Source organism: Mastomys coucha, unplaced genomic scaffold, assembly GCF_008632895.1.
Source record: "Mastomys coucha isolate ucsf_1 unplaced genomic scaffold, UCSF_Mcou_1 pScaffold1, whole genome shotgun sequence".
Taxonomy (NCBI): domain Eukaryota; kingdom Metazoa; phylum Chordata; class Mammalia; order Rodentia; family Muridae; genus Mastomys; species Mastomys coucha.
The window spans coordinates 72,730,578-72,745,577 of NW_022196891.1; the positions used below are offsets into that span (position 1 = coordinate 72,730,578).

General features: G+C 42.0%; 1 protein-coding gene across 1 annotated transcript in view; it reads left to right on the forward strand.

The window, feature by feature from the left end:
* Nucleotides 1–1,099: 1,099 nt before the first annotated feature.
* Kmo (kynurenine 3-monooxygenase) overlaps nucleotides 1,100–15,000 on the forward strand; it is a 27,300-nt gene continuing 13,399 nt past the window's right edge. The window contains exons 1-6 of the mRNA XM_031390470.1: nucleotides 1,100–1,425; nucleotides 5,130–5,199; nucleotides 5,508–5,605; nucleotides 6,466–6,555; nucleotides 10,077–10,125; nucleotides 13,935–14,022. Of these exons, the coding sequence (XP_031246330.1) occupies nucleotides 1,372–1,425; nucleotides 5,130–5,199; nucleotides 5,508–5,605; nucleotides 6,466–6,555; nucleotides 10,077–10,125; nucleotides 13,935–14,022 (449 nt within the window). The 5' untranslated portion in view covers nucleotides 1,100–1,371. The remainder of the gene's footprint in view (nucleotides 1,426–5,129; nucleotides 5,200–5,507; nucleotides 5,606–6,465; nucleotides 6,556–10,076; nucleotides 10,126–13,934; nucleotides 14,023–15,000) is intronic.

Sequence of the window (15,000 nt, forward strand, 5' to 3'; positions counted from 1 at the left end):
AAAAAAAAAAAAAAAAAAAAAAAACAAACAAAAAAAAAGCAAAACAAAACAAACAAACAAAAATGTAAAAGGCTTCTAAAAAGATACAATTTTCTCTATATCGATACTGCCGTTAATTGAAAGAAAAATTGGGGTGAGAGGGGGTGTGAAGTCTGCTAGCATTTACATTGAAAAGGACAGGAAGGGAGGGGAGGAGAGAAACGGAGGGCCAAAAGGAAGGTAGAAAGGAGGGAATGGAAGGAAAGGAGAAAGGAAGACAGGAGGGAGAGAAAGATTCAGGGGGCTTGGAGAGGAACCGGGTAATCCGCACAGCAAACCACAGCTAGATGCTTGTCTCTGGACAAGAAAAATAGGCTCCCAGTGAGACAGAATTCACAATGCTTCCCTTCTCTGTGTGCCCTTGCCATTTCTTTAACTTCATGCCATGTGATATATAGCCCACTATAAAGACTCGGCCATTTTCTAGCACCTCTAACATACTCTCCTACAGGGGGCGCTAATGAGTTTCCTTCCAGTCCCTCCTCAAGGAAGTGCTCTTTGGCTTCTCATCAGAAATTGGAATAAATAAATAAATCTTCACTGATGCTCTTATTTTATTTTAATCACAACACGATCCAGAAAAGAAGAACAACTCACGGACAGGCCCCCAAACCAAGTACTATCCGTCTCAAATGAAGTAGAGATGTCAAAAGTGATGAGACTCTCAAACCACACATTGGAGTAGAGATGCAAGGTGTTCACCATCTTGCCCATGGCAAAGCCTGAGCTAGATTCTAAAATCCTGTGCAAGCAAACAAACAAACAACCAGACAAAGCGAAAGTCTGGCCAGTCAGTTACACATCTACAAATTCTACTCAGGAGACTTGTTAAGACAGCAGATAGTGTTTCCAAACAGAGACAGTTAAAGGCAACAAGCCCACAAGGACTTTTCAGATTAAATTCTTTGTAGCGTCGGTAGCAGGAGTTAGCTGTGAATCCAGGTCATCTCACTCGCTCTGAAAAGGGGAAGATGTTTCGAACCTCAGACAACGCAAGTTTCATTCATACCCATATTTTGAATGAAAACGAAACTGACACGTCGTAGAAAAAGAAGAAGAAAAGCCCCAAGGCTGCGATGGAAAGAGAAAAGGTGTCTCATCCATGACTGGGTTTGTCAATTTTTGGTTATCGCAGAGAATTGTCTCCGAGAGCCAAGCTGACTGGACTTTGGGCTTCTAATGAGTTAAGCACTATCAGAGGAAGTGAGCTTTGACCGATCCTAGCTTCGGGCTCACAAAGGCTCCCGGCTTCTGGCAATAAAAAGATCGTAAAACATCAGCATATAGGACAGAGAGTTCCAACCTGAACAGAGGAGAGGTGTCCTGGAAGCTATGGCGTTGTGTGACACTCAAGGACAAAGAGTGGCTGTTATCGGCGGTGGTTTGGTGAGACTGTTCAGGCATTTATTGCTTTTCGGGTGTTTTATTTTTACTATTATTATCTCACTAATGATTGTTTATTGCGTGTGGATTGTTGATTCTGATAATTAAACTTTTTAATGTTTAAATATATTTGCTATAAATTGCTTTTTCCTACAGTTATTAATACATAACGGTCGCTGATATTTCCATGTATGCATATGTCCAGTACTAATCATGTCTCTCTACCCTTCCACACATTCCTTCTCCCACACGGCCTCAGTCTCTCTTGAATTTTTAGGTCTTCTTCTTCCTTTCTCCCTCTATGCCCCCCTCCGTGTGTGTGTGTGTGTGTGTGTGTGTGTGTGTGTGTGTGTTTTCATACGTGGCAGAAAATATGCAGTACTTGTCTTATGTATTTATATTTCATGTATCCGGTTGTCCTCTAAATGCACTCATTCTCACTAAGATGATCTAAGACACATTCTTGTTTTTTGTTTTTCTGGTTTTGTTTTTTGTTTTTTGTTTTTGTTGTTTTTTGTTTTTTTGTTGTTGTTTTGTTTTGTTTTGTTTTTTTCAAGACAGGGTTTCTCTGTATAGCCCTGGCTGTCCTGGAACTCACTCTGTAGACCAGGCTGGCCTCAAACTCAGAAATCTGCCTGCCTCTGCCTCCCAAGTGCTGGGATTAAAGGCGTGCACCACCACCGCCCGGCACATTCTTGTTTTAAAATAACAGGATTTTGTTCTTCTTTACCACTAAATGCTACCCCATTGTGTGTGGGTACCATATTTTCTTCATCCGTTCATTCACTAGCAGCCATCACAGCAATAAAAATGGGTAACAGCTTTTGTTTTAAATTGTTCTTTCCAGGAAATGTATTTGATATCCACTAAATACATGAGTGTCTGTCTTCTTTTATCATTTTGTTTAGTAGTTCCTAAAAGATAAAACAGATTTCACTTTACTTTACTTCCAAATATGATTTTTTTCTTTTAAAAACAAGGATGTATCTCAGGTCATTATAATAAAAACATTTTGTCCCACTCTGCTTAATAAACTAACTCTGTACTCTCTAACGAAAAGAAAAGGGTCAAGCCACATGAAATTAATAGTTTTCTTTAAACCTATTAGAGACTCAACAAGTGGGAAATAGCACACTTGCTCACCCAGATTACTTGGCTGTTCCAATGGTAGGGGGTGAGTGGGCCCATTACTTCTTACACCAGCAGGTAAAGTCCCAGGGCTGTCACTTAGACCTAGCAAGAGGAGATGGGGAGGGAGAGGAGTACAAATGTGTGTTGTATTTTCATAGCCAAAGCTAGCTCCCTCAGAAAATTAAAAAAAAAAAAAAGTGTACATTTTTTTCCTCGATATGACTTCAATATTCCAAAAATATTCCTCTTCTCAGTTTCTACTTATAATAACCAAGTCCACTTACTATAGAGATACCAACATGCCCATGTCCACTGCTGCGGTACTTCCAACAGCTAGGTTACCGACTGCAGAGGGAGCCAACACACGACGAGTGGTTAAGGAAAAGGTCTCCACACATACACACACACACACACACACACACACACACACACACACACACACACAACATGCACACAGGTAATACTCTCCCATAAAGAGTAGTAAAACTGTGTTGCTTGTGGGAAAATGGACATGGCAGGTCCTTTATTGTATCGGACTGTGTAAGCCTATCTTCCTTTGGTCGGGGGGGGGGGGTCAAGGTACACTTTTGATATTTCTGTGAACCATCCTCCATCTTTTAGGGTTTTACATGGGCTTGGTTTCATCAAAGAAGTTTTAACTCTATGCCCTCTGCCTATATCTCTCTAACAGTCTTGGTGGGTTTTTGAAGTACTTCATAGAACCCAGTCTTGTCTACAGGCAAAATATATATATATATATATATATATATATATATATATATATATATATATATATCCCACACCTGTCATTTGCTACCTGCTTTTATTAGGTCCTTGGTGCAGTGCTTTAATACATGTGCAGCAGTAGTTCCTAAATGTCCATGTCCCTGTGGGAGGCCATCCTCACCAAGTCTTCCTTACTGTGCCCTGGCATCGAATCCCACCCAGTTTCTTCCTTCCCCTATCCTCTCTCCCTGTGGTCAGGAACACAGCTGTGCCTGAACAGAGCTGCAGGAGGCTTGGAGAAGCGTACACATTACATTTCCATGTCATCTTCTTGTCTTCTTGGTCACTTTGCCACCTAACAACTGAAGATGACACTGGCTGACTTTCCAAATTAGGCACTTTCTACAGCATCTGAGAAGGAAATACATTCAGAACATAAAGCCTGCATCCCAAGCCATACATAGGACTAGCTCTGACAGCTGAATACATACGGCTATTTTTCCATTTTAGCTTCATTTGAGGCTCAATAAACATGAGTCCTTCTCAATACAAGAACTAATATATTTCAGTGTTTTCTACTCACCTCTTCTTCCTCACTGACTAGAACATTGCCATAAATACTTCCCTTTTAATTTGTACTTTTATCATATTCATATCATATGAACATAATACATTAATAAATACAAGCATGTATTTTAATTATATATACTTTATATATAATATATACTTTTTTGTTGCTGTTGGTTTTTAGTTTTTGGTTTTTGTTGTTGTTGTTGTTGTTTTGAGACAGGGTTTTTCTGTGTAGCCCTGGCTGTCCTGGAACTCACTCTGTAGACCAGGCTGGCCTCGAACTCAGAAATCTGCCTGCCTCTGCCTCCCAAGTGCTGGGATCAAAGGCGTGCATCACCACTGCCCGGCTAATATATGCTTTTAATTATACACACATACATACATTTCCATGGCTCTGTCTCTATTATTCTTTCTTAAGAATGTCACACAATATGAATCATATGCAACTCACTCTTCATTTATATTGTTGCTAAGAAGCTCATGCATTTCCTTGCATAAATATATCAGAATTTATCTAAATGGCCTTTGTAATAGCCATTTAGAATGCTTGAAGAATAATTTCTTTTTAATTTGGTTATGAAAAAGTCTTCTCTAAACATTTTGACATATGTCCCCTCATTTGCATGTATAGAGTCTTCTCTTGAGTATAAGTCATAATATATTCATATTAACTGACATACTAAGTTAAGTCATATATAAACTTGACATACTAATCACAAGCAACAAGTAAGCCATCCATCAGTTCCTGTTTTCTGGTACATGATGATTTCATGAGCCAAGAAGCATAATGAAGTCTATTTTGTCCACAGCAACAGAGGTTATATCTTTTTCTCCTTTGCCTTAAGAAAAGACAAATGTGCAAATAAACAAAGAATGTAGGAGAACTTGTAAGGAGAAATGTAAGCAAGTTAGGAAGCTGTCCCATGTTTGAATTACACTAGGGTGACAGCAATGATGCTCTTAAAGTCTCTCAGAAAGCCAAGGGAGAGGCATGGGTCTTTAGCTTCCGACCTCAGAAAGGACTGAAACAAACCCTCCACTCAGGACATCTTCTCTCCCCTGGATCCGAGGCTCAACTTTTATCTAAGCAATGGAATGTACCATGGAAGCAGACCTCAACCCACCACTATCTTGGGCAAGATTCTGTGCCTAGCATAGCCAGTAAGACCCACGTATACTACACTGCTTATTATCCATACAAAATATTGCGTTTTCCACCAAAATGTCTGTGTATGTACAGAACCAAATGAAGACATGAAAAAGATGGTTTTGATTTCTAGGTTGGAGCACTGAATGCCTGCTTTCTTGCAAAGAGGAATTTCCAAGTTGATGTGTACGAAGCTAGGGAAGGTAAGTCAGCAATAGAAAATGGGAGAAAAGTTTCTGATTCCTTGATCTGTTTCTTTAGATTTTCTGAATACAAGACAAATGTTTTGATAAAAACAATTTAAGATATAAAAACTATTAGAATGATTTTTAAACCTCAGTGGTCTAAATTTAATCAAATGCCAATGTACACTTGTTATTTTCTATCCATGAGTTAATGAGTCTGGCAGTTTGATTCTGAATTGAGCAGTTGCTCAAATGCAAGGATTTGTTCACTCCATAGCATCATTTAAGAAAGTGTGTACAATATGGCGTCTGTTCCCTGTTTTTAGATATTCGAGTGGCTAACTTTACACGTGGAAGAAGTATTAACTTGGCCCTTTCTTATAGAGGACGTCAGGCCTTGAAAGCCATTGGTCTGGAAGATCAGGTACATTGTTGATGCAGTTTTCTTTCTTTAAAAAAAAAAAGTGTGTGTGTGTGTGTGTGTGTGTGTGTGTGAGAGAGAGAGAGAGAGAGAGAGAGAGAGAGAGAGAGAGGTAGCCCTCTGTGTTCGTGTTGATGCCAATGACGTGCACATGAAAATTCATCCTGCAAAGGCTTGGGAAGTTACAGATTTGACAAGTAGTGAACCTTTGACACATGACGGGTGTAAAAGATTGAGACACTTGGATAGGACAGGATTTAGACATGACACTACAACCCCATCTGATGTCATGGCTCATCCTGGGCCCTTGGAGGAAGGCAGATCTCTGATTGGGTGGGGAAGAGTGCTCTAGTTTCCTTTCAGTTGCAATGATGAAACACTCTGATCAAAAGCAAATCAGGAGAGGAAAAAGGTCCATGCCATCTTACAGGTTCCATCCCACCCCTGAGGGAAGTCAGGAAAGGACCTTGAAAGCAGGTGGCTTGCTGTTTCATGCAATATTACCTGTGACCAGGAGATACATGCCCAAGGAGATAAGACAGAAAGCACAGAGGGTTGCAATTTCACTCCTCACAGTGACCCTTCCCATAGTCATAAGAAAATCCTTTGGCTCCCAACTCAGTTGCCTCTAACACCTAGCCATGCCCTGCAGTCTGAGGTATCTTGTTGAAAGCAGATAAGCATTCCTTTCCTTCCAAGTTAGAGAAACTCTGACACACTCAGGAATGAGGTTTTCCAACAGAGCGACTTTCCAACCGCATCGACCTCCCTGAGTCCCATTAAAGGCTTTAACTGGTACATCCGTTTAATTCTTGGGGTTGTTTCTCACACTGGTGGAAATAGCAATTTCTGGTTCTTCTCAGATCGTTTCCAAAGGTGTGCCCATGAAAGCCAGAATGATCCACTCTCTTTCTGGAAAGAAGTCTGCAATTCCCTATGGGAACAAGTCACAGGTAGGTGTACATTGGACACAGTGGGATTAGGCAACAATTCTACTGAACCTGATGCCTGCCATGTGCCTCTTGGTTGTTAGCCTCTCCTTTCTTCCCTTGTACCTACTTGGATACCTCAAGCCTGGGTCTAGACACTAGTTACCTACTTAGTTCATAGTTGATCCTCAAGCCAGGGCCCAATCAACAACACCATGACAAAAACTGGGCTACTTCTATTAATCTTACCAGGCCACTTCCTATTCTGCACATGGCTCCTGCTGCCCAGCTGTTAGGGATGCCCCCTGTCTCCAACTTTCTTTTCAATTAGAGAAAATTACCATGTTACTCATTGATGAGTATCATGTACAAGGACAACTCCGGAGCATTCTGCACTGCAGTTGCCTTCCCCTAAATGACCCTCTTGCCCTGGGTTTGCCTATAATAGACTGTATAAAATGAATGAGAAATGTTTTCAATGCTTTATAATTCCTAAAACAACAGAGGCCAGAGGGTGATGTCATTTTTTGAAATCAAATCCATTATGCCGCTCTGTGTTTTTCGTGCTGATGTTCATAACTAGAAGAAAATATATTTACATCTAATTATACCCTTTGAGTTTATTTCTCTGAGAGAAAGTGAAGGCTCCAAATATCTCTGGCAGAGAGGGGGATTCCCAGTTTGCTTTGCTTTTATGGGGCCATGCCTTATGAATCACAGAGCATAAGTGAAGTTTACATTCTTCTGAAGGACAAGGGACCGTCATCAGGTTCATGGGAAGGGACACCAGTAGAAGAAGACAAGGGAAACGTCATTGCATGGTATGGACAGGAAATGGAAAAGTGGTTTGGAGAAAGGGGGAAGTTGTAGTTTTCACGAAGGCTACAGAGGAAGTTTGAAACACGTTGTAGGAATTTTAAGACAGCAGCAAGCCAGACTTAACCTACTCAAAAGGAGGAAAACCGGGTGAGACTTCATTTCTAAGACTTATGTCTGAAACGCAGAGTATACTTCAGAGGTTTGGAGGAAAGGAGATGTTAGTTCACTCTAACCTAACAGAATCTTTAGATGTATTGAACTTGAATCCAGCTGCTATGCTTCACAGAAGAGGAAAGAGCCCACAGACTCAGGTGAGATTCATCAAGGCAAAAATAAGGCAGCTTTCTTCTCAGTGGTATGACCAGCAAGCCAGGCAGCACTGCCTACAGCCAACCCCATGGCTCTCTGATTCACAATTTGCTTGTTTTGGTTTGGTTTTGTTTTTTTCAAGACAGGGTTTCTCTGTGTAGCCCTGGCTTTCCTGGAACTCACTCTGTACACCAGGCTGGCCTCGAACTCAGAAATCCACCTGCCTCTGCCTCCCAAGTGCTGGGATTAAAGGCGTGCGCCACCACCACCTGGCTCTGATTCACAATTTTATCTCACTATTCTTTTGTATTACGGTGGAGCACCTTGAGGAGACTGAGCCGTCCAACTGAGCTCACTCCAGAGTGAACAAAACTCACTCACTCCTATCAGCAAACAAAGACATTCTAACAGTAGTTCAAATGCCAGAGAAACTAGATAAAGAGAGTGACTGAGACCAGAGGCCACAAAGCTTTCTTGATTCCCCAAGAGGGAACAGGTGTGGGGTGGGGGGAGTTCCAATTTTAGAGCTTTCACTACAATAGGGAGGAAGTGGTCCCTTCCCCACCTCCGCTGCTATTTCTCAATTCTTACAAACTGGATGACTGCTAAGTTTAGAGCCATGCTCATCCTTCAGTGTCATGATTCCATTGGCATTCGTTGTATTTTAGTTAAACACAAAGGCCACCTTGCCCTTTAAGAACTACATCAAGTTACTCTGAACCACTCAATTGTTCTGCCTGAGGAAATCCAGTCATCCTTGTGATCCCAAGACTTCTACACATCTTCAGAGAGACAGGCTTCTTTTGGCCTCTGCAGGTTCTTGGCACCTGGGTCCCTCTCACCCTGTACTGGCTAGCTGCCAGCAAGATCCAGATGTGAAATCCACCAATTCTCTATGCATACAACTTCCTCCAAAGAACATGCATTGGAGCTGGGAAGAGGACTCAGAGAGTAATAGCGCTTGCTGTTCAAGCATGAAGCCCTAAGTTCAATTCCCTAGCACCCAGCCTGGAGAGACAGCTCAGCAGACAAGAGCACTCACTACTGTCCTGAAGGGTCTGAGTTCAGGTACCAGCTCAGGTACAAGCTGGGAAAACCACCTGTAACTCCAGCTTAGGGGAGCCCAACACCCTCTTCTGACCTCCAGGGCACCTTCATTCAGAGAGAGAGAGAGAGAGAGAGAGAGAGAGAGAGAGAGAGAGAGAAGGGAGGGAAGGGGAGAGAGAGGGGAAAGGGGAGGAAGAGGGAGAGGGGGAGGGGGAGAAGGGAGAGGGAGAGAGAGAAACACACCCTCAGTGACCTTGTACCCATATAAAAAGCCAGGCACAGGCACACCTCTCCCTATAATCCCAGTGCTCTGAGGTGCAGAGACAGGAGAATCACCAGGGCTAGCTGGCTGCCAACCTGGCTCCAGGTTCACTGAGAGCCTGTCTCAGGGGATTAAGGCAGAGTGACAGAGCAGGACACTCAATGACCTCCATACCCATCACATTCAACATTACACACAAACACACAAAGAGAGAGACAGAGGGAGTCAGGGACACAAGGAGAGAGGGAGGGATGGAGGGAGAGAGGGAGGGATGGAGGGAGGGAGGGAAGGGTGGAAGGAGGGAGGGAGGGAGGGAAAGAGGGAGGGAGGGAAAGATGGAAGGAGAGAGGGAGGGAGGGAGGGAGGGAGGGAGGGAGGGAGAGAGAATGAGTCTACTGAAGAGCTCGGGGGCCATGGAGAAAGTGCTTTGCACAAGATACACAGTTTAGATATCCATGATGTGAGAACCTGACTCCCCACATCCTTCCTGGTTCTTCATCCTCTAGCTGTTTGTCTCTTGGCTCTTTCTCCATTTTAACTGAAGCCTACAACATTATGGTCCCTAGAGACTACATGTGCATTGCATTATAGGACAGTCAACCTGCTACATTTTACCACAAAGTCTGAAATAACCAACATATGTCATAGCGAGAGGCTGTTCTCCCCCACCCCCAACCCGTGTTACGGTCACACACAATTTTCTCTGAAATTAAGGCCTTGGAGGTGGATATTTTGAAAAGTGCATTTGCTCTGATGTTATCAGTAGCGAAACAAGATAGTAGCCATATTTAGGGAGCCGCGATAGAAATATGCAATTTACAATGTTGTTAAAATTATGTTAATGAAACTAATATTGGCCCTGTATGAGAAGGTTTGATTTTTATAGTATTAAAATTTGAGAACACCTAAAACAAAATTTTAGATATTATATTAAGAATATCTGATTAAAGTTGTTTGCTGTCATCATCATGACCCTGCTACTTAGCTAACAGGTTCTAAGATTAGTTTACAACTATCAGCTAAATAGTGACTATTTCTTCTTGCTGAGTAACTTAGGGTTACATTTGCCCATGCTCCAGAAACCATGTCTACTTTATTTTTCTTGCAGTATATCCTTTCCATAAGCAGAGAAAGCTTAAACAAGGATCTACTGACTGGTAAGCCTAATGCTTTTGTTCACCACATTGGGTAAAGCCCAGGAGAATACTTGGCTTGTCACATGACTTACTAGGGTTTGGCTACTGTTCCTTTTCATGGGTTATAGCAAGTAAGATCATGTACGTTACAGGGCCCTTGAAAAGTAGTAGTAAGATTGTCACAGAGCGTCTGTCTCATCAATTATCTAAGTGACAATAATTCAGTCCCTAGACATTGCAATTCTACCACACGCTGTTCAGTCAAGAACTCACAGTCCCATGGGTCAAGAGACATAAGCTGACAACTTGCCAGGTGCTCTGTCAGACAGACATGCACGTCACGGGGAGAAGATATGTAGGCTGAAAGATTACAGCCTTGAGGGCATGGCCATAGTCTCTGAATGCCAAACCAAGGCCCGGGGCAAAGTTAGAAAGCTCTGTGGTAAAGGGGAGGGCAGATTCACGTCTCAAGGAGACCAAACAGGTTGTGCAGAGGGTACTGAGAAAGCAGAAGATGCAAGATCTCAAGATCTAGCTCTCAAGTTTTGTTCTCTGAGTGACTAGAGAGGACTACCCATAAACAGAAAGCTACCAGGCTGTTTAAGTAAATCTGCAATTTAGGGGACCAGTGCCCCACACCCTTGGTAACCTCTCACATCCCTGAATCTTTCACTCCTCATTAAATTTAACAGTTAATTATATCAGTTCAGAGATAATTCTGAACAGCCTCACCACTATGAGCAGAACATACCCCTCACACATTCCTACTATCTTTTATTTTTAATTTTAAAAACTTCTTTTGCTTTTGAGATCATTTAATAACATCATTTCCCCCTTCCCTTTCCTCACTTCAAAACTTTTCAGGTGCCTGCTCCTTACTCTCTTTCAAATACACGGTCTCTTTGGTCATTAATTGTTGTTACAGGCACGTGTGTGTATGTGTGTATACACATATATGTATTATATATGTGTGAATACACATACACATATATATTTCTAAATAGAACCTTTTCGGTCTGCTTAATGCTATTTGTGTATGTTTTCAGAGCTGAGCATTTGGTGTTGGATAACCAGTTGGTGTGCCCCTCCCTGGGAGAGACAATTGACTTCTCAGGATCCCTTCGTTGCCTGTAGTTCTCAGAGTAGGGTTGAGACTCCATGGGCTTTCCCCAATCCACTTTGCTGCTGTCCTTGCTCAGCTCATATTTGGGCAGGCATGTGGTGAGGTTTGACGGGTGTAGCCTCTGACAGTACAAGGAGACCCAGACTCATAGAAAACTCTGATCCTGTGGTTCTCACCATCTCCCCGTCCCCTTCCATGATGTTCCCTGAGTCTCGGGTGCAGGAGTGTTTTGTCTGTGTATACTTTAGAATGGCTCCACAACTTCGTGTTTTGATTGGTCGTGGTTTTCTGTAATGATCTCCATCTGTTGCAAAGAGAAGTCTCCTCCATGAGGGGTGAGAACTACACTTATCTATGGGAATAAGGAAGTATTACACTAGTTCAGTAGAATGGTACTTGTAGAGTCTTCTCCAGATCCACGACTTCTCTAGCCCTGGGTAGTTGATTCCGTTCTCAGTACCAAGCTTGGTTTCCCTTTTGTTGAGCTTCTCCTGCCTTCTTAACCAACCCTTCTTGGTGCATCCTAGAAGCCTTTGACTTCTTAGAAAGTTAGATGTCTCACACAATTCATTTCATCCCCAGTTATATGTGGAATATATATAACTGTCTTTTAGCTAGATGGTGAATGGAGTGGGACCAGTTTACTACACACATCCCTGTTGATCTTTAGACAGAAGATAAACACCAAGCAGCTTTTATGTAGCAGATCTGTTCAACAACCTTTGCATTTACTAAGATAATGATTATAGCGAGTTGATACTGAAGCACCAGGCACTATAACAAGTGGGCCAAGGCACTAATTTCCACAGTTCTCTCAACAACTATGCGAGGTGGGAATTAAGTTTATCTCAGCTTTACAAATAGCCACAAAAATGACAGCTTAGAGACCTTAGAGCTCACTGGTATACGTGGGAGAATCTAGATTCAAGCTTTAGTCTTTATTCCAAAGTCTTTGCTCTTTAATGACTTAATTTCTAATTTTAATATTATACATGAAATACATACTAACACTAAGGAGCTGAAATATATATATAAAAAAAAGGCACAGGCTTGGTTACATGACAGACATTTCCATATCGTTTTTCTCTAGGGATATGCTTCACAGGCTCTATATTAATAAAGGGGTGTGTATGCACATCTTTATCTTTATCTCTGTGTGTGTATATATATATAAAATATATATATACATATATATATGTCTGTGTGTGTGTGTGGAAAGAGAGAGAGAGAAAGAGAGAGAGAGAGAGAGAGAGAGAGAGAGAGAGAGAGAGAATCTCTGATCTAAGCATTGTTTGGCCTATAAAGTTCTTCATTTCTTTGCAAGGCATGAAACTTGTGATCCACTCACTCCATATATTTGATCAACTATAAATATTTACTTTTCTCGAACCAAACCACCTCCCTTACAAAAGCATTGCAGGTGAAGCTATTCTCAGATGCATCTGCTTTCCATGGACAATTGTTTCATGGTTTGTTCCTTCATTCAGAATTAATAACAAGGAAAAGGTAGATCAATGTGCTTGGGACATTCAGTAACTCCTGTATCAAGACACTTGTAGAGGTCTTTTTCTAAAGTTAATTCGCAAGTTTTTAATGTAGTGTCCTTCCCAGTGAAACTTCTAAGGTTGCATGTCTAGTTTGGGACCACAAATGCCAGCCACATGTGTAATATTCTAATTGTATGGGCATGGCTTTTTTGTAACCTGGTGTAAAAAGAGTTAATTGGAAAAAAAAATACCCTAACTGTATCAGATAAACTCAGATTTCTGCAGTAATGAATAAAAAGAATTTCTTTTTTTTTTTTAATTCCTTTTTTTTTGGTTTGTTTTTGAGACGCAGTATTGCTATGTAGCTCAGGCTGGCCTTAAACTCATGACCCTCCTGCCTTAGCCTCCTGAGTGATGTGATCACAGACATAGACCATGACACCAAGGTTGGTTGGTTCTCCAGTTTCTTGGTATTCATATGTGGTACTTAAAATACCATGAATTGGAAGCAGAGAGAAAGAGCCATGCATATGTAACATAGCGAATATTCATAATGGCTGAAAGTTCATAGTCACAAAACAAGCCTTAAAGCAGCTTTAATAGTAACATATGTGGGCCGGGTGGTGGTGGCACATGCCTTTAATCCCAGCACTTGGGAGGCAGAGGCAGGTGGATTTCTGGGTTCAAGGCCAGCCTGGTCTACAGAGTGAGCTCCAGGACATCCAGAGCTACACAGAGAAATCCTGTCTCGAAAACCCAAAAAAAAAAAAAAAGAAGAAGTAACTTATGTGACAATTGTTTCTTTTCAAGAGCACAAACAGCCACAAGGGTACAGGATTTTGGTGGCTTTTTTAAAAGTGACAAGTGTTTTTTGTTTGTCTATATTATTAAAAATGATACTAGACTACACAGAGAATAGTTGTCAAGTTACCATTTTTAACAAATTCAGGTGAGATGAAGTAAAAATATCTTCTCTGGTATGGTATGTCCACACTCGGAAGCCCAGCACTCAGGTGGTTGACGCCTAGCGTGGGTTACACAGTGAGTTCAAGATTGTCCTCCTTGGCAATAAAGACCCCGCTGCAAGTAAACAAGTCAGTCAACTAAGCAGTGTCATCCCCGTGTATTTACTGTCCACGGAAAATGGCCACTGTTTCCTTGTGACGGTGCGAAGCTACAGTTGAAACTCCGCTCTGTTTACTTTCTGCTTCCTCCCTCAGCCGTGGAGTCATATCCCAACGCGAAGGTGCACTTTGGCCACAAGCTGTCGAAATGCAGTCCGGAGGAAGGGGTACTCACTGTGCTCGGGTAATTGCTCTTCAGGATTTTGGCTTTAGAGGGCAAGGGTAGGAATGAAGAACTCTGCTCATAAACTTTGCTCTCTGGCTCTTTCGGTAGTGTTAAATGATTACTGAAGTGAAAATTTCAAATGGTTTTGTCTGAGAACGATCCCAGATACTTTCTGAATACCCAGACCTGGTAGTTCTTCTTCATTTCTGTGCTCCAGCAACCATTCTCTGTTCAGACTTTCTCTTCTTTGGAAGTAGTAGCCCTGTCCTGCCTTGTGTCTCCTATCCTCTGCTGTAGTGTCATTTTCCTGCCCTCCCTTCATCAGTTCTGTGTCCTCTAACATCCTACTCTTAGAATGCCATGCATCCAGTTACGGCTACACAATCATTTGTAAATGCACACTCTACGTTATCATGCACATCCAGGCCTTTTTCTCATCCTGAGTCCCAGCAAGCTCCCGAGCAGTGATGTTCCAAGGACAAAACAGAGGTGTTATCTCACATTCCTTAATGCCTTGCTCATCTCTATCATCTTCTCCCACACTCTTGCACCATAGTCATGGTCGGTTACGGTGCACCCTCCCCTGTTTCCACCCATTATAACTGTATGTTGTCACCAGTGTGTCTTTCTTCTCCTGGTTCTACAGTCTCTTTCTTCTTCCTGGGGCATGATGGTGTCCAGCTCTTGTCGCTGCATATATAGCCCTCTCCTATGTGTCCCCTCTTCCACTTCAGCTTAACAGTCGGTTTCCCAAAACTGCCATTTATCCATAGTCATCCTTCTAGTGGGAGAAATTATCTTCTCTTTTTGCCAGAATCAGTCGCTTAAACTTTTGCCTTTATCTCCAAAATGTCTTCTCTCCTCCCCCTCTTGCCTTCTATGCATCGCACAGTTAACCTTCCTTATATATAGACTTTTCAATCACTGGTACTATACAACCAGCCTCAGATCAAAAGTATCCAAAACAGAGATTTGCATCTCTAAGGGAGCACAAAA